This window comes from Lynx rufus, unplaced genomic scaffold, assembly GCF_022079265.1.
Source record: "Lynx rufus isolate CCGP_SWC_20201006 ecotype Redwood Valley unplaced genomic scaffold, mLynRuf1.p SCAF_11, whole genome shotgun sequence".
Taxonomy (NCBI): Eukaryota; Metazoa; Chordata; class Mammalia; order Carnivora; family Felidae; genus Lynx; species Lynx rufus.
Window position 1 is genome coordinate 32,623,877 of NW_025814825.1, and position 18,970 is coordinate 32,642,846.

At 43.5% G+C, this 18,970-nt stretch overlaps 1 protein-coding gene across 1 annotated transcript; it reads right to left on the bottom strand.

Moving 5' to 3' along the window:
- Nucleotides 1-8,142: 8,142 nt before the first annotated feature.
- On the bottom strand, nt 8,143-17,023 carry ANKRD1 (ankyrin repeat domain 1). Its single transcript, XM_047072645.1, has 9 exons — nt 16,997-17,023; nt 16,137-16,316; nt 15,109-15,246; nt 14,872-14,979; nt 13,056-13,154; nt 11,381-11,479; nt 11,046-11,144; nt 10,809-10,907; nt 8,143-8,253 (listed from the first exon to the last, which is right to left on the bottom strand). Exons 1-9 carry the CDS (start codon nt 17,021-17,023, stop codon nt 8,143-8,145), a joined length of 960 nt encoding a protein of 319 aa, XP_046928601.1.
- Between the last annotated feature and the right edge of the window lie 1,947 nt (nt 17,024-18,970).

Genomic DNA, 18,970 nt, shown 5'->3' on the forward strand with positions numbered 1-18,970 from the left:
GAAAGTCCCTAAAAACCTAATACTGATTTTCCTAATAGCAGTATTAAAATATCTAACCATTGTACTCAACCAACCTTGGAAATAATTTTTTTTAAGGAGTAGAATCATTATATTAAGAAGTTGCCTTTTTTTTTACAAATATGTTATATTGATATGAAGAAAATAAGTGAGAAAAAGAACACGATTGTGAAAGAGGAAAGATAATTTTAAATAAAGAAAACTTTCGGGGTGCTTGGGTGGCTCAGTCAGTTAAGTATCTGACTCTTGATTTTGACTCAGGTCATGCATGATCTCTTGTTCATGAGTTTGAGCCCTGTGTCAGACTCTGCACTGACAGTAGGGAGCGTGCTTGGGACTCTGTCTCCCTCTCTGCTCCTCCCCCACTCACGTTTATTCTCATTCTCTCTCTCTCTCTCTCTCTCTCTCTCTCTCTCTCTCTCTCTCAAAATAAATAAATTTAAAAAAAGAAAGCTTTTGGGGTGCCTGGGTGGCCCAGTCGGTTAAGCGTCTGAGTTCGGCTTAGGTCATGATCTCGTGGTTCGTGAGTTCGAGCCCCTTGTCGGGCTGTGCTGACAGCTCAGAGCCTGGAGCCTGCTTCGGATTCTGTGTCTCCCTCTCTCTCTGCCCCTCCCCTACTCATGCTCTGTCTCTGTCTCTCAAAAATGAATAGATGTTAAAAAAAAAAATTAAAAAAAAAAAAGCTTTCTGTCAGTCTCACTTATGAATATAGTTGCCAAAGTAAAATACTGGTAAAGAGAGACTATTAAAACAGTATACCATGGCAGGTGAGATTTATTCTAGGAACGTGAGGATATTTCAGTTCTTTTTAATGTACTTTTTCATATTTATTAGTCAAATGAGGAAAATCAGAGTTGTCTTAACGGGTGCCAGAAAGACATTTGATAAAACTTAAAACCCACTCCTGGTTGTGATCATAACCATGGCAGAACACAAATAAAAGAATATTTCAGGGGCGCCTGGGTGGCGCAGTCGGTTAAGCGTCTGACTTCAGCTCAGGTCACGATCTTGCGGTCCGTGAGTTCGAGCCCCGCGTCAGGCTCTGGGCTGATGGCTCAGAGCCTGGAGCCTGCTTCCGATTCTGTGTCTCCTTCTCTCTCTGCCCCTCCCCCCCTTCATGCTCTGTCTCTCTCTGTCTCAAAAATAAATAAACGTTAAAAAAAAAATTAAAAAAAAAAGAATATTTCACACACACACATATGTATGTGTGTCCATATATATTTATATATTGTTTATATTAAGCATGAAGGCTCTAAAGACAGCATTTTTGTCTGACTTCCTCTTGAGCAATTTGATGGATTAGTCACCTCCACTCCCCTCCGTAAAACTGATGGCCGCCGCCGCTGAGCCCACAGTTGGCCACTTCCTCGAGTGCCAGTTTGCACCTCCCTCCACCCCACTTTGATTCTCCGAAAGTTAGGTGTGTGTTTCTTCACAAGTCTGTTTATGCCACTGTGGGTAGCGTTGTAAAATAATATATGCTAACTAAATATTATGAAAACTATTGCACTATGAGGAACAAAAAAAAGAATTCCCAGGAAATCCAAGGTGATGCTTTCCCAGGAATTCTTTTTTTGTCTCTCCTAGCGCAACAGTTATCACAATTTTTAGTTAACATATGTATATATATAACATATATAACCAAAGGTGAGCCACTGAAAAACCCTGTAGGGCGCCTGGGTGGTTCAGTCAGTTAAGCGTCTGACCTCGGCTTAGGTCATGATCTCACGGTTCCTCGGTTTGAGCCGGTTTGTGCCGACAGCTGAGAGCCTGGAGACAACTTTGGATTCTGTGCCTTCCTCTCTCTGCGCCCTCCCCCTGCTCGTGCTTGCTCTCGCTCTCAAAAATAAACATCAAAAAAAAAAAAAAACACAAGAAAACAAACACCTGCTGTCAAAGTAGGTGTGAACAGGACAACTAGGATTTGGGGGGATCCAGTAAAAATTCCACACTTGGATTGCTGCGCTCAAGTCTTAAGTTCTCTTTCTTCTTTAAAGAGACAGGGACTCAAGAAGACAGCTGTAGATTTCCCATCGGAGGGTCCATACTCCCAAGAACAGGCGCTCATCTTTACAGACCAGCATGTGAGTGTGCATTTATGTATTTTAAACTCAAAATATTTAAGGGGTCGTATGTTCAACCTCTTTTGATGCCCCACCTTAGTCTGCTTTTTCAGCCAACTAGTTACGTGTGTCTGTTTGCCCCAGTTGCACCAGATATCATAACTGAGGGAAGTTACTGCAGATGTGACTGTCCTCTTCATAAAAGAAGCGACTGGGAAAAGATTAGAAATGCAGGTACTTCTTTGTTTCTGCACGTTTGTTATGTATTTGCAGTTGTGCCCACTTTCTACTTACGCGTAGGTGCTCGTCCTGTTGCAAAATCGGAGGGCGTGCTGGCCGGTCCTGCGGGAAGAACAGCAGGCGGGTTTCCTCTTGAGGTTTATTCTTGTCAGAACATGACGCACTACTGATTTATTGCAACAAAATGACAATACCGTAAATAAACGTTCAGCGCAGTGGTCAGTTAGGAACTAAGTGCACCAAAAGGTAATAGTTTTAGTTAGTAAGTTACTATAAAATGTCATTTTAAGATGACTCTCTTCACAAAGACACAGATCATGCCTACATAAAAATATATATAGGACCTCTGTGAAGAAAACTCTTTACATGCAATGTTTTTAAAAGCTTACTTATTTTGAGAGAGAGAATCCCAAGCAGGCTCTGCGTGGTCAGCACAGAGTGCAACACAGGGCTCGAACTCACAAACTTTTGAGATCGTGACTTGAGCTGAAATCAAGAGTCGGATGCTTAACTGACGGAGGGAGGCACTCTTCTTTTGCATGAGGAGGCATTGTTCACCAAAGTCCCCCCCAGAGTATGAATTTAATAAAATCCAAAATAGTGTCTGCATATGTTTGCTTCTGTATATGTTTGGGTTTTAAGCTACATTTTGAAAGAATAAATATGAGAATAGCCAGGAAGTTTCTTAGAAAAACACTGGGAGGGACTTGTACGCCCCGATACTAAAGAGTACAGCAGGACCCTAGTGATGAAAACTGCATGACTGGTGCAAAAATTCATGTAGGTCAATGAAAGAGTCGGGAGTTCAGAATGACTCCAAATGTAAGAAGAAATGAGGGACTTTTCAATTCAGTGGCATTGGCACAACTGGTTCCCTATGTGGGAATGGCAGCGCGGCATACCAAGTAAGTGCAAAGACGAGACGTTGCCTGTGTTAAAATCTGAACTTGCTGGTACTTAGTGCCTGGGACCTTGCATAAATCACATAACCACTCTGTGCCTCACTTTCTTCAGCTATTTTCATACCTGTGGTGCTACTGCAAGGGGTAAGTAGATTTATATTTGTAGAAGGCTCCAAGGAGGATCGGTCGACAGAATTACCTACTCTTTAAGTATCAGCTATTGTTCTATCATTTAGGAAAGAAAAAGCCTAATCCCTATCTTCTCCCCAATATACACCACACTAAATTCAAGCGGATTAAAGAAATTAAAAAAAAAAAAAAAAACACTTGTAAAATACTAGAGAAAAGGTAAGTACATTTTTTGTCTAAAACAACCTTGGGTTGGAAGAAACCTAAATGAGGTCATCAAAGCCAGAAATGTGAAGCTTGATTAATTTACCTATAAATATAATGTTCTGTTAGAAACGTGCAAGCAACTAGGAAAGTGCATTTATAATGCATCTTATAGAGCAGAGAGGTCTAGCATCCTTAGTAAAAGGTTAAAAATGTTTTTTAAAAACATATGCAACATGATAAATGCTATTAGTGTCCGACAGGTCCCTTTGACCAGGCTGATGTACCCCTCCTCCGGCTGCTTCAGATTTGGGCACTAATGGTTGATCTTCACTCTTCCCCAGAGCATTGCCCTTGGGCTGATGGAAGTCACCTTACCCAGGGATGCCTGGGAGGTTTTACACCCCCCACCCCTTGCAGTTGGCCCGAGGCCAATGCCTGACGCAGGGCATTCCTAGCCGGCTTTCTGGCCTCTGTGGCATGATTTATGCTCCTGAGCTGGGATAAGGCTGAGGAGAGACTTCTCCTGAAAGCACATCTTTGCCTGTTTCTTCTTCTGCCCTGTCCTGTTTGCCTTGTTGCCTTCCTAGAGCACGCTCAATAAATCACTTACGTAAGAATCCTCATTCCAAGTGCTGCTTCCAGGGAACCTGACTTAATAGAAAATGCAACAAAGATTGAACCAGAAAAACGCTCAATAAACATGAAGCTGCTGAACTTTCTAAGTAATCAAGGAAAATCCACCAAAAATAGATCTTTTGCTGATCAGGTTGAAAACTAAAAAATGTAGGGGCGCCTGGGTGGGTTAGTCAGTTGAGCATCCGACTTCGGCTCAGGTCATGATCTCACAGCTTGTGAGTTTGAGCCCCGCATCTGGCTCTGTGCTGACAGCTCGGAGCCTGGAGCCTGCTTCAGATTCTGTGTCTCCCCTCTGTCCTACCCCTGCTCACACTCTGTCTCTCTCTCTCAAAAATAAATAAACATTTAAAAAATGGAAAAAAAGAAAGATAAAAATGTATAAAATGAAACTTCATGATTTGGGGGAAATTTCTTCTACAAATGTATTTCTTCAGAAATATCTGCTTAGGTGTAAAGGGTGCCTGAGTCAGGACATTCATTGGACAATGTCTAGAATAATGGGAAATGCCCTCTCTGCCCCTCCCCCACTCACGCTGTCTCTCGCTCTCTCTCTCTCTCTAAAATAAATAAACATTAAAATAATGGGAAAATGGAAACAACCTAAATGCCCAATATAGGCCTAGTTAATTGATCCATCGTAAATTGAAACATAAGGATACCATCTATATAGATGTGTAGAATAAATTGTTCAATTGAAACCAAAGTGACAAAACTAAATGTACAGTGCCTATGTGTAATGTGCACAGAAATAGCATGAAATAAGGATTATTGGGGGTGTTTGCTTTCTTCATTATTCATTTCTCTAATTGGCTTAATACTTGGTGAGTAGGTATTACTTCCTCAAGGGGAGAGAGATTTTTTTCCCCTTGACGGGTAAAGGCAATCCCATAGATGTAAGACACCACTGGACTAAAAACAAAGTTCAACAGGAACCCAGGTGGGGGTGGGGGGACTCACAGTGTAAGTAAGGGTCAAGGACGGCTTTGTGGAAAGAAGACAGCTAACCCGAAGGGGAGGAATGAGGAGAAATGGTGGGGTAGGGTGGGGTGGGAAGGAGAGCCTCCCAGGGAGCTGGCACAGTATATGAAAACAAAACCAAGTGCCTGGGTTTTGTAAGAATTGAAAATTCCAGAGCTGAAATTCAGAGTTTAGCTAAGAAAGTGATGAGAAATAGATGAGAATAGGGAGTTAACAGCAGTCAGATTTCAAGGATTTTTGAAAACTTTAAGGAGTTTTCATTTCATCCTAAGGGAAACGGGAAGCCACTGAAGAATTTTAAAGAGGATGACTTGACCAGATTTGCATTTTAGCAAAATCACTCTGGCCGAAACTTCAAGAACAGACTGGAGGGAAGAGAGCCAGAGGCCAGGAGCCGGGCAAGGGGCCATTTGAGTAATCCAGGGGACACTGTGGCCGTCTGAACATGTGGCTCCTGGGATGGGGGAAGTGGGCAGACTACAGAGCTGCTTAGGATTCTTGGTAAGAAGACTTGGAGGTGGGTTGGAAGAGGGGTGAAGAAAAGAGAATCAAGAACTAGCAGAAGTCTGTCGGTCAATGGGACATTCCCTTCACTGAGGAAAACACAAGACGAGAGACAGATTATGGGCAAGGAGCTGGGTCAGGTGGGAAGAGGAGGAGCTTACAAGTTGACCACCTGTGTGACAGAAACTTGAAAGTTTTGCCTAAAGCGTTTATCTTTTCCATTAACAGAAGGTGACTGAGCTGGCCTTGTTCCAGTGGGACTTACCCATGCTGTTTCTCATGCTCTCTACCTCTGTGCTACTGGAAATCTCTCTGTGTGGTGACACGAAAGTGTCTCAACCCTTACCCTCTTCTCCCCTCCCAGCTCTGGCAGGGAGGGGGACTTGAAGGCATCATAGAGAACTTGGTCACATGATAACTCACTAAGTTATGCTGTGGGAGACACCAGTACCAGCAAGAGAACTGTCACTCTCGTCGTAGGTGCTTTACTAGGAAGAAATGGGAGGATGCTGAGCCTTAAGGCAAGACTAGTTAGAGCCAGGACCCTAGCAGGAGGGCAGAGGGATGGCAAAAGGGGATTGATTGAGAGGGAGGGAGACAACGGAGGGACTGAAGCTCCTGATGCCCTTGGAGGTTAGGAGACTAGATACAAAAGACCCAAAAATATTTCAGACTGTCCTCACAATTTAGGTGCCCATGACCAGCTAACTGGGACACCTTCTGGTTGTGGACGGTGCGAGTACATACTCTCAGTGTTAGAGGCAAAGCTGAGGCCGTGTGTTAGTTATCCCATCTGGGATGAGTTTTGAGGGGAGGGGTACCAGTACCAGCGTTTCACGTTGGCCTTCATACATTTCCTAAAGGGCCAGACTTTTCCCATGACCTTGCCCTTGCCTGTGTCTCTCTGCTGTCTGGAATACTGGGCTTGAATGGTTCAGTTTATCCTTCAGACTCCCCTGAAAAGTCTGTAGACATCCCTGCCCTTTGCAGCTGAGACTCTCACAGGACTCTGTTTTTTTACTTCGCTGACTTACCTCAGACCATTCCAATATATTTCTGGGATTATTTCTTTAATATTCGTCTGTTCCAGGAAGTCAGGGTAAGGACCATCCGGTTTTCTCATCACAGGTCTTAGCACCTGGTCCAGCATCTGGCAACAAAATGGCTCCCCTTGAAGGTCAAATAGCATTGACCAGGTGTGTTTCCCCGTGGGCAGCCTCTGACACCAACAGTCGGTGTCCACAATAATCACTAAACCCCAGATTAGCCCTGATGGGAACTTCCTAAAGAGCCCTTGTTTAGCTTGCAGTAATCACTCTGCCCACCAGGGGTCTCTTTCTCCCCATCACTGGGGCCAAAAGAACTCTGGAACACCCCTGTATCTTGAGGATGGTTTTCACAGCCTTGTTGCTCTACGTGCTGTTGTGGTGTACCCCCACCTCTGCATCACCTGGGAGCTCATCAGAAATGCAGAGTCCCAGGCCCTGCACGCAACGGGATGGATCAGAATCTGCATTCTAGCAAGGTGGTCTTGCTTAGACCACTGGCGGTCTGTGTACACATTAAATACTGAGAGGTCCTATTTCACAGGACATTTCTAATCTGAAAAACTCGGAAGAGAAAAAAACACTTCATCGAAATGGCCTTTTTCATCTGGTTCTTTTCCACCACACTCATAGAAGTACTTAGAGGTTCAGAATTTGCTTTTATTATGAATATAAAATAGACATACAACATAATACACATTTACACATTTACACTTCGCAGTCCCTTTCATCTTTTTCGAGCAGATTCAACTCTGCACGGCCCAGCGGTCCACTCCCGCCACTACACCCCGCCCCTTACACTCACAACATTCTCTTCACCTTGGTACCACATGTGACTTGGTAAGAAATACCAGACCCAGGCATAAAACAATTGGCTTTACCGTCCTTCTCACAGAATCCCTTTCATTCTACGGTTTCCTTTCCTGTCACGTCATGCCTTCCGTTGCCTCGAACTTCAGCATTGAAAATTCAGGAGAAAAGAGGGCTGCAATAATCACCCCTGTCTTTTAAAAACACCTTGAAATAGCTTCCACGAGCGAGGCACACATAAGTAGACACTGACCACATTGCTCGTTAACATGGTTCAAGATCTGCCGGAAGGATCTGAAGTGTTCTATACAAATGAAGCTTTGCTCACCAAATGGATGATTGTGAAGGATCTGAGCATCAGTGGTGTCGAAGTAAATAAATAAATAAATAACCAGGAACAAATAAAAATAGAGTGTGCTTCACTAAGGGACATGTCTATACCTCTAGCCCCGTGCTTTCTCAAAACCTCATTAGGTGCAGCTTTACAACAGGTGGATAGAAGCTGGGTTTTATGACTAGTTGCTCTTCTTTGGGGCCATGCCCTCAAAATACCAGTGAACACCGATGAAAGAGGCGTGGTTTCCTTCGATGAAAGAGGCATGGTTTCCTTCAGAAGGAGGCCAGGCGACAGGTTTTGTAGGAGTTCTCCTTGAGGCTGTCAAATATTGCTTTGGTTCCATTCTGCCAGTGTAGCACCAGATCCATCGGGGTCTTCCCAGCCTAATCAAAATACATGAGGAAATTTGACTTCCAGATGGGAGGCATCTATAAATTCGCATCCTCTGTGTGTGTTTAATGAGGTAATGGATAGGTGTATGCTTTATTGAACTGTTTTATGCTTTCCACTATGAGTGATTTGCGGTTTATATTCAAATCAGCCCTTCACTGTTTCTCACAGTAATGCTTTTGGCATTTCAGATTAGCGTTGTTGTTGTTGTTGTTGTTGTTGTTGTTGTTGTTTTTCCCTGTGGGACTATCCCAGGTTTGGGTAAAAATCCCTGGTCCCTAGGTAGTAAATGGCAAGAGCATGCAAAGTCATTTTGAAATTCACAAAATGGCTCTATGCATCTTCAGGATCCTGCAGAATGGGCACGGGGAAGTGGTAGTCAACAACCAGTCCCGATCAATTTGGAAAATGATTCCCGATTGATAAAAACTGGTGGTGAGTGAGCTGCTTCGGCACCCTGGCTGGTGTCCTCAGGTACCCTTCAGAACGATTACTGCTCAGAGGGGTAGAGTTTTCACAACTGCTCAGAAGTTACATTGGGATCTCCCAGGAAATTTCATTTTTCTTGGAGGTGACATCAACAGTGTGGAAGTAACTTTTGAGACCAAAATTCTTTGTCCCTTATGCATGTGTCTCAAGACATTTATAAAAAGGAAAACCATGTCACCTCTCAATTCTTGCCTTTAAATATGAGAAGTCTTAAATTTTTCTACCTCTATTCATTTGGAAGTCTCTCTAACTCAGAGACTGTAACTCAGACACTGGCAGCTTTGAGATGCAAATCAGTCGAGAGACCTGTTTTGTTTGGGCCCAACCAGAGTTTAGATTTTTTTTTAAAAGCTGGACTTAATTGGCAACAGTTGGAAATTAGATTTCCCAACTGACTTTGTGAGCTCTCTGAAGAAATCAGAAGAATTGGTAGCATGATCCCTGTGGATCCACAGAGCAGCAATGGACTGGGCGAGGGACGAGCCCTTTAAAATTTTGTGCACAGACTCCTGCAGCCGCCATTTAAGTAATTTAGGTGCTCTGCTGCCATGTACTTATTTGAACTAGTGGCCCTGTAACCTTGATTTTGGAACTTCCCACCTCTGTAGCATCTTCCTTGAGAAACACTCTCAGGACACATGATGGCGGAGTTTTGGACAACGACAGAATAATGTATTGTGTGTCGTTTCCAATTCCCTTCAAGATGGTGTCCAAAGGCTCACAGGTCCATTGGGCAACATCCAGCCATTGGGTCAATGACATTAATTGTTTCTGGGCACTTATGCTGTGGTCTGATAATTCAGAACCGTTGGTATATTTTGGGCTATTCTTCCATGAGTTCCTTCAACTCTTCTCTGATAGAATTTATCTCCTAATTTTCTAGCTACTTACACAGTCTCCCCAAATATGTACGCTATTTCTTTCTGCTGGTAGTGTCTCACTGCCTAAACGAAATCATTTTTTCTGTAGTTTCAGAGATCTCATTAAATCTCTTTTTCTGGTAATTTATTTACATTATTAGATAAGACCAATCTCACTATCAAGGGAGCCTACTATTAAGGCTTTCCCATCCAAGCAGTCTCTATTTACTGCTTTTATCTTTTGTTCTTATCACCGAGACAGTTTTGTGTTTTTTTTTTTTTTAATGATAAAATATTCCTCTCGGTCTCATAGTAACACAATAAGGGGAAGAAATTATTCACAGTATATGATGACTGGGGTTTTCTTTTCCTTCTTTGTAAAGTGATTCTCCACCAAATCTTTCAAATTATTTCTTTAGTAATTTATATCCATTCCTCTCAGTGGTATTTTTAAAGCTTATATTAGATGATGTTTGTCTGGAAATTGGGACCATGAGAAAAAGTTGGTTCTATTCCCTGGCTTGCAGATGAAGCTAAATTAACACGTACTTGTAGAAGGGACTTATACGAGCATTTTCAGGGCCTAAATATAGGAAATTATTTTGAGGGATATGCAGATAAACCAAAGTGGAGAATGGATAAAAATTATCTCAAAAATATAGGCAACAGCATGTCTAGCCTTGGAAGAAAGGGGTAGCATGGCATGCTGTTGTAAGGGGTGGGGGTGGGGGAGACTACTCAGAATTACTCCTATTAGATCTTGATTAATTTCAGTTCATTGGCTCTTGGCCACATTGACCAATGTGGAATTTTATCACTTCAGGAATGGCGTCTGTCTTTATACCTGACTACCCCAGGCCTGGCTCAGCCAGGGGTGGCCAAGGCAGATTGGGCTTGGGCTTGGGAGAGGGAACAATTTGACCTGTATTTTCAAGACCAAATCTTAAAAGAATCACCAGACACTATACCAGCGCCAAAACAGTCATGGCGGGCTACACCCATCTCTGACCAGGTGACCTTGCCAAGGTTAGCAATGTCGTCATGGCAACGTTAGCAACGTTGTTACAGGGCTTTTAAACATCAAAAGGCTGCCCCCAACCCTGAAATCCTACAGCTGTGGGACTATTTTCAAGTACATGAGATATGTTTTTGTTAAGAAGAAAGCCCCCAAGCAGGAACGGCTTAGTTCAGGTACTTACACAATTCTTGATGTTGAGGTCAGCCCCGTACATAATTAGGAGTCTGATCATCTTGTAACGGTTCAGCCTCACAGCGTCGTGCAGAGGGGTATCTCCTTCCTAGAGAAGCAGAGTCAACAGGCTAAAGGTGGACCTGAGGCCAGGAAGTGAGTCCCACAAGGGCACCTAGCTTGGGGAGGGATTCCAGATAAGTGAGGGACGACGTTGCAGGAGGCGGAGCTTTGCCCAGGTACTCACTCGGTCTTTGGCGTTGAGGTCCGCCTCACAGGCGATGAGATGCTCTGCACACTCGTAGTGACCGGTCCTCACCGCCACGTGCAGTGCTGTGCTGAGCAACTGGGAAATTGAAGAACGCAACCGATTCGCTGGGTGCGGGGACAGAGGCCATCCCAGACCCCAAAGCATGTGGGAGGGGGACAAGTGGCCACTCTGGTGTCCCATACAGCCTGAGCTTCCAGCTGACCCAAACGGTGAGGTGGCTTTGGGAAAGAAAGGGGAAGGGGAGGAAGAGGAGAAAGAAGGGGGAAGGGGAGGAAGGTGGTGGAGGGGAGGAGCAAGAAGAGGAGAAATACCTTATCCCGAGCACTGATTTTTGCTCCTTTGTTCAGCAGCAATTTTAAGACATCCAGGTTTCCTCCACGGCTTGCCCAGTGGATGGCTGTGGATTCAAGCTATAGCAGAAGGTAAAGGGGTGTGACTTAATGTCAAGAAGAACTGGTCAGAGGAATTAGTGCTTGGTTCTGAGGCGCAGAAATACCCGATTTGCTAAGGCATCCATGGTGACACTGGATTGTCCCCCTCTGGGTTGCTAATTCCAAGTATTGTAGCAGAAGGCTCTGGCCAGATGCATTAGCTAAACTGGATAGATGTGTGTGGACGTGAGTGTATGCAGTCCTATGTGTGTATCTGTGTGCATGTATTTGCATCGTTAGAAAACTCAAATCTAACAAATCTTTTTTCTTTCTTTCTTTCTTTTCTTTTTTTTTTTTTTTTTTTGGTAAAAGCATAAAAACTACAACTTATGGAGAATTTCCACTTGCCAGAAAGGTGCTACACACTTTCAATGGGTTGGTCCTCCCAGCAGGTGTGACTGCCCTCATGTTGCAGGTGAGAAAACCAAGTCTCCCAAATAGTCAAGTTTTTTGCCCGAGGAAATGCAGTTAGCAAGTATCAGAATAGATATTCAAACCCACATCTGCCCGGAACTTTCAGCCACTTTTGCCAAATAGACTCAGAAGTTCTAGACAAACGCATTTTAAAATTCTGGCATAATGCAAGTAGTCCCTTCCAAGATTTTAATCTGGAGCTGTCACCTCTTCCTGTGTCCCTGTCGTTTTTGTCTCATCTCTTGCTGGTTCTCTGCTGTCATCTGCACCAGCACAGCCTCTGTAACTCAGCTGCCACCGCTGGTGGTCACTGCACACTGCCCTTACTCTTAGGAGCTGCCCTCTTCCCCACTCTGGTATATTCCTGGCCTTCCAAATCACACACTCAAGAATTTGAGTGTCTTTTCATGCAAACTTTATTTATTTTTTATTGTTTTTCTGTGTGTTCGTCTTTTGGGTTCAATTTCGTTCAAGTTCTGTGGACTTTTTTTTTTTTTTTAATATCCCTTTTCCACTTTGCTATAAAGTCAAATTGAGTTGCATTTAAATAAATAAAGCCTATTCCCAGCTCAATCTGCAGTTCATGAAATATGCTGTCTGCTGGTCTTTGTAGAAATCACAGTGGTTGAATTATTGAGGTCTGAATAGCAGCTACTTTCCATAGATGCAATTCACTCCGTAGGCAGTTTAGCCCCCAACCTCACTGATGGCATCTATCATAGAAGGTGTACAGCTAGAGAATTCTGACACATTGCTGGCAGCCACGGGGCCATGAGCAGACTGCCGTGGATAATGGAAGGACAGGGACACTGAGAGGCAAGTGCTGACTGTATTACTTCTCAGTAATGCTACTGACTTGATACTGACCCAACTCTCTGACGAGGATATTGAATTCCGTGCAGAGGCTTTCACTTCCTTCTTTTCCCTGGAACACTCCTCTGCTTTTCAGTATGTATGGAAAATACTTTCCACATGACCTGGTCCCATCTCCCAACTTCCCTTTGTATGGAGAAATGAGCTTTTGCCCTGTTCTCTCAGATCAATTTTCAATCCAATCAACCCCGTTTTTCATTGTAGGTTTTCACGAGCTTCGTATAGTGTACTTATTTTGGCTCATTTCCAAACAAAGAAATATATTTACCATATCACGGAATTCGATCTGGGCTCCAGCTTCCATTAACTTCTCCACAATTGCCAAGTGTCCTTCTAAGCAGGCTCTGTGAAGGGCTGTCCGTTTATACTGTCAGAATAGAGATTTAAAAAGAGAGACAGCGATGCATATAAAAATGAGCATAAATCCTTCTAAGGGCTGTGGAGCTGGGGACTCCAGTGACCTAATTAATAGAAACTCGAGTGCTTCTTTTGGAATTAGAAATGTCAAATTTACTAAAATCGCAGAACTAGAACAATTATCCTACAAATGAGGTTTGAGTTTCCTACAGGTACATTTCTAAGCCCTCAGAGGTCTATGTGGAGGGATATGAATTTAAAGTTCAAAACTACCTACATGCTGACATTTCCCTTTCCTGAATTCTGTGCCTTCATTGTTTGTGTAGAATTTGCCATGCAGGGGCGCCTGGGTGGCGCAGTCGGTTAAGCGTCCGACTTCAGCCAGGTCACGATCTCGCGGTCCGTGAGTTCGAGCCCCGCGTCAGGCTCTGGGCTGATGGCTCAGAGCCTGGAGCCTGTTTCCCATTCTGTGTCTCCCTCTCTCTCTGCCCCTCCCCCGTTCATGCTCTGTCTCTCTCTGTCAAAAATAAAATAAACATTGAAAAAAAAAAATTTAAAAAAAAAAAAAAAAAAGAATTTGCCATGCAGATCAGATGGCTTTCTTCCATCTGGGACTGTTGCTAGGTTGAATATCAAAAAGCATTCAATTCTTTTTTAAGAGATTGGGGGAGGGTTAAGCCTCTGACTTCAGCTCAGGTCACGATCTTGTGGTTCGTGGGTTCAAGCCCCATGTCAGGCTCTGTGCTGACAGTTCAGAGCCTGGAGCCTGCTTCGGATTCTGTGTCTCCCTCTCTCTCTGTTCCTCCTCTACTCGCGCTCTGTCTCTCTCTCTCTCCCTCAAAAATAAATAAACATTAAAAAACAATTAAAAAAAAAAGAGAATGGAGGAGTCATTTTTAGTTCACCTTCTGAAATGATTCTCCAGCCGGGAAAGGATGCAAAAAGGAATAGAAGAAGGCTTTGTATGAATGGATTAATAGCCTATTTGGCCTGGAACAATTGTTGGCATTATTCACTCCAGTGTGCTCTATTTACAGATAAGGAAACTAAGGTCTAGAAAAAGCAAATTAGCTGCCAAAAATCAAATAGCCAAGTAGTGAAAGAGCCACCACTTGAACTCCAGTCCACAGATTCCTTGTGTAAGGCTAATGTGTTTGGGTCCAATCAAGGATGATGCTGAGGTGCCTGGGTGGCTCAGACAGTTAAGTGTCCGACTCTCAGTTTCAGCTCAGGTCATGATCTCATGGTTTGTGAGCTCGAGCCCCATATCAGGCTCTGAGCTGACAGTGCAGAGCCTGTTTGGGAATCTCTCTCTCCCCCTCTCTCTGCCCCTCCCCCACTTGCACACATGCTCTCTCTCTCTCTCAAAATAAATAAATAAACAAAAAAGTTATTAAAAAAAAAAAGATGATGCTGTTATGTATTTCTCCAAAAGGGATTCATTGGCCCTGCCTTATTAAAAGACTATCCCAAGAATATAAAAAGTTATAGACAAACTGAAAAATCAGTCAGAAGTACCAAAAAAAAGATGCAATCCACAGCGCTAATCCAGCCTCTTTTTTCTGGACTGCCGTGCCATCCTAATATGCTACCGGCATATGTGGTAACAGCTGGGGAAACTGTTTCAGGTGGATTGGTTTTTGGCATCATGTTAGCAAGGCTGAAGTTAAGCATAAGAAACACAAAATTAATGAGCTGGATTTTGCAGCGCTTTGTGTAAGCCTTACCTCATCACAGACATCTGGATTGTTCTTGTCTGACAAGAATTTTTCTACTACTGGCAGCTTATTCTCCAGGGCAGCCTTCAGGAACCTAGGTACATCCACAGGTTCCGTCTAAAGCCAAAAAAATAACGTGAGAGTTACCGCGAGCTTTCCAGCATTCGCCCAAACCCTCCGCAAATATTCCTTCCCCTGTAGCATAATGCCAGACGTGTAGCACCACAAAAAGCAGACAGTCCTTACAATGATTTCAGGTTCAGGTTCCTTCACGGCCGAAACTTTAGTCTTCCTGTATTTTTTCCTTTTCTTCAGCTGAATGATTATTTCAAGGTCTTCTAAATTTTCAAGCTTTGATCTTTGTTCTAGTTTTTTCTTCTTGAGCTAAAAAAGAAATCCATATTTCAAAATATGGTGAGTTCTACTGACAGGCATTCTGGTTGTGTCTAAACAAAATTCTGCAAGGTCTGAGAGAAGTATGTGAACAGTTTGAGCAAAAAAAGAGAAGAAACAAAACAACTTTAAAAGTAATCTTTGATTTTGACTTAGTGAATTCTTACTCAAGTATTTGGGGTCTAATCTTTCAGCTAATTGCCTTCACCTTCGTATCTCTTGTTTGTAGTTTTTGACTAATTGGAGATAGGATCTAGTCTATAAGTGACGACCTCGTAACCCTTCCCATAAACAAACCCCAGATTTCTGTAGACTTTTTTATTTAACTCAAAAGAATCCAACAGTAAGCGTTAAGCTCTGAAATATCAATGCCAATCTCTTTCAGGTGGCTTACTAAGAAACCAACTGTCCTGGGACTACTGCTAACTAATGCATGCTTTTTCTGTGATTAGTAAGCGATGCAAATTCACCCAGCAACACAGAATTTGTCAACACAGATAGTAAACGCAGCCAAACAATGATTCATGGACCACAAGCCACATTACTGAGAAAAAGAGGTCTCTCTTGCTTCGGACTACCTAGACCGTGTATGACATCAGAAAGTCACTGGACATGTTTCTCTTTCCAAGTCTTTCAAGCAGAAGATGATCATAGAACAGTCTGTCATTGATTTGGAATCCAGAGGTCATAGTCTTGCTAAAGAATTAGTTCCTACAACCTGTCCTATAAAAGTTGCCTCCTTATGGATTTGAATTTGGCAGAGAAACATCTTTGGAACAGCTGCTTTTATTTGGTTCTCTCTTTTCTCCTTCCTGCCTGGCACCTCTTTCCTCTGTCCCGTCCCCAACTTCCCATTAGTGGAATCCAGGGAATCTCCTTACCTCTGCCTCTCGCTCTTTCTCAATCTTCCACTGCTGTTCCCCCAGGCTCAGGGAGTGGGCCGGAAGTGTTTTCAGGTCCTCTTGTTTCTCTACAGTAACAGCAGCTTCATACTCCCCATCTCTGAAATCCTCGGGAAGGAACTCCCCAGTCTCTCCGCTGTTGTTCTTCTTCCCCGTAACCTATGAGGGAAGAAAACTGTAGTGTCAGAAGGAGCAAGACCGGTCCTGGAGTCATTCTTCAAAGAGGATGCTGCAGGAGGGCTCTGGTCCTCCCTGGCTGGTGACAGCCTCCTCTGTGAGATGTGCTTTCAGATCCCGGGCTGGGACACACTGCGGCAGGATTCTAGGATTACCTTCAGGTGATCGTCCTCTTCTCTAGCTAAATCAAGGCTTAGATTAGGTTGATATGTTTAAACCCACTTTGAACCCACTCAATCCCATTTCTCCTAGGAAAACTGCCACCCCTCCATGATTATTTAAAATTCTTCCGTGATTATTTAAAATCCCTCCATTCATAATTTCTTCCAATTCTTCCATGACATTTGGCCTTGAGTTGTGAAGTTTCCAGACATAGCCTCACAATAAAACCTCTTCCCTGAGGCATCCTCATACCTGCCTGTGAAGCTGCGCTTTGGTAAGAAAACCAAAGGAGAAGATAATAATAAATAGGAAACAGAGAACCCATTCCTACCAGCTCCATTTTTCCAGTTTCACTTATTTCATCACATAAGCCAACCATTTTCCATAGATGACATCTGAGTCCCTGGGCATCATGCCTGAATAAAAGGACATTTCTATTTCCAAATACCAATCAAGACCGAACTGATTTTCACTGCGAAATGATAACGTGTCTTACGTACCAGCTCCTCTACCTTCATCACCATCATGTCTGCCTGAGGTTCGGTTTGTCTGTGTGTCTATTCCCCTGTGGAATGAATCCCTTGAGTCGGCCCTGCTGAGCCCCTCCACCCCAGTCAGCTTATATAGCGAGGGCTGGGTGAGATAATCTTCCAACCTGGGAACCCAAGTAACACCCCGGCCCCCACCCGTGGCCAACTCAGAGGCAGGTGAATTTTCATTCCAGACTCAGTGTCTGGGAAGCCGAAGAGGGAGGGGATGACAAGTAACCCCACTTAATATGTGAATCAGGAAGAAATGTGAGAGGGCCATTCCTTTGGCGGTGACCACACCGCTCAGCAATGCAAGCCATCTATTTATCGAGAAGCCAGGGGACAGCTGTCTGTTGCTATTGCACCACAGCACTGCTCCTGTTCCTTCTTTGTCAGCTTTCATATGACTAACCCTATCAAGAAAATGTAAATGCCCTGCATATCACACTGCCAATAATATCTTGCTGATAACCAGACTTATCAACACTTCACTTGGGGGAAGTGTTGCTTCAGGACATCCTATTCGTGGGTAAACAGTCTGAGAGGAAAGGATCCGGGGTTCTAATGGCCCTTGTCTATATCTGTTTGGAATTCTCTGGAGTGATGTCTGGGGCTAAAAAGGCCCCATGACATGCCATCTTACCATCATTGTAAGAAATTGAAAGCATTCAGTGATGCACTTTTATTTCATGGTGTCACTGGCCATAATTAGCACATTACGTGCTCGCTGTCATCTAAAACTGCATACTTACCGGAGCCTTTTTGATTCAGATGGTCCCAAGAAAGATTATAGGAGATCAGTATTAGCAATGGCATGGTGTCGATTAGGTCATAGAGCCGAAGTTCTCAGATGCTATCGGTAAAACACTCGCCTGTGGGAGCTTGTCAAAAATGCAGATCCCCTGGCCCCACTCCAGGCATTCTGAATTGATTTATGATGGGTCCTAGGAATCTGCATTTTTCAAAGCACCCATATAACTCTGATGCATCAGGCTTTGAGACACATCGCTAGAGGGGCAGAGAGCTTTGCTCTAGGGAGGGATGAAGAGGACCTCTGTTTCTGGTTTCTCATCTGAGGTGTTAAATCATGTAAAAATATTTAGGTCCTTTTACGGTTCAAGAAGAGATTGGGATTGTACCTTCAAAGCCATTCAGAACCTTAGTGTTTTCAGTAAGAGAAAAAAGGGGAAGAATGAGAGAAAAAGTATTATTAATGGAGGGGAGTATTAGGATCTATGTTGACCTTTCTGGATCTGTCACCCCTCAGACTTACCCACCCCACAAAACATGGCTGCCAGTCTCTTCTCCCCTTGAACTGATCAGCCCATGGACATTTTCTGGAACTGTCAGAACGAGACATTGATCCCCAAAGGAAAAGCAATGGTAAAGAACCCTCCTAATAACTCCCGTATCTGTTCTGGTCCCCTAATGTTCTTTCCTAAAAGGGGTTACTTAAAGGAAATCTCCTGGTGTTTTCTTTGAGGTGGACACAGCTATTCCTGTCTTCATTGATTTCTTCATCTAAGTGAGAAGTGGCCATTTTAGTTTTTCCTACCATTTCTCATGGCTTTTTGTTCCAGGCTTGACCCAAACTGAGGACAGTATTAGGAGACGTCTTTGGGGAAGGGCCAGGGGTTGTTTAAGGGTCTAGAATATGGAATCTCACAGCTATTTGTGCCCTCAAAGTTTGAGCAAGACCAGTGCTTTCATTTTACAGAGGGTGGTGAGGCATAGAAATGTTGAGTAACTTGCTGCAGATACACAGCTGGTTGGTGGATACTGGGTTGAAGAGTTTTGATTGCATCCAATAGGAACAGAGAATCACTGAGCACAGAGCAGATTTTCAAGGAAAGTTCATACCTAGACCCACTCAGGGCCCAACCAAAACTGTAGGTAATAGGCTCTTCAATGTTCAGATCACTTCAAAAAAATGCAAGCAGTGCG

Excerpts from the sequence above, each read along its gene's own strand:
- ANKRD1 (XM_047072645.1), bottom strand. The coding sequence starts at position 17,023 with ATGATGGTGATGAAGGTAGAGGAGCTG. Across the intron at positions 13,155-14,871 it reads ATCCAGATGTCTGTGATGAG|TATAAACGGACAGCCCTTCA; the intron begins GTAAGGCTTACA and ends CTATTCTGACAG. Across the intron at positions 11,480-13,055 it reads AGATCGAATTCCGTGATATG|CTTGAATCCACAGCCATCCA; the intron begins GTAAATATATTT and ends CTTCTGCTATAG.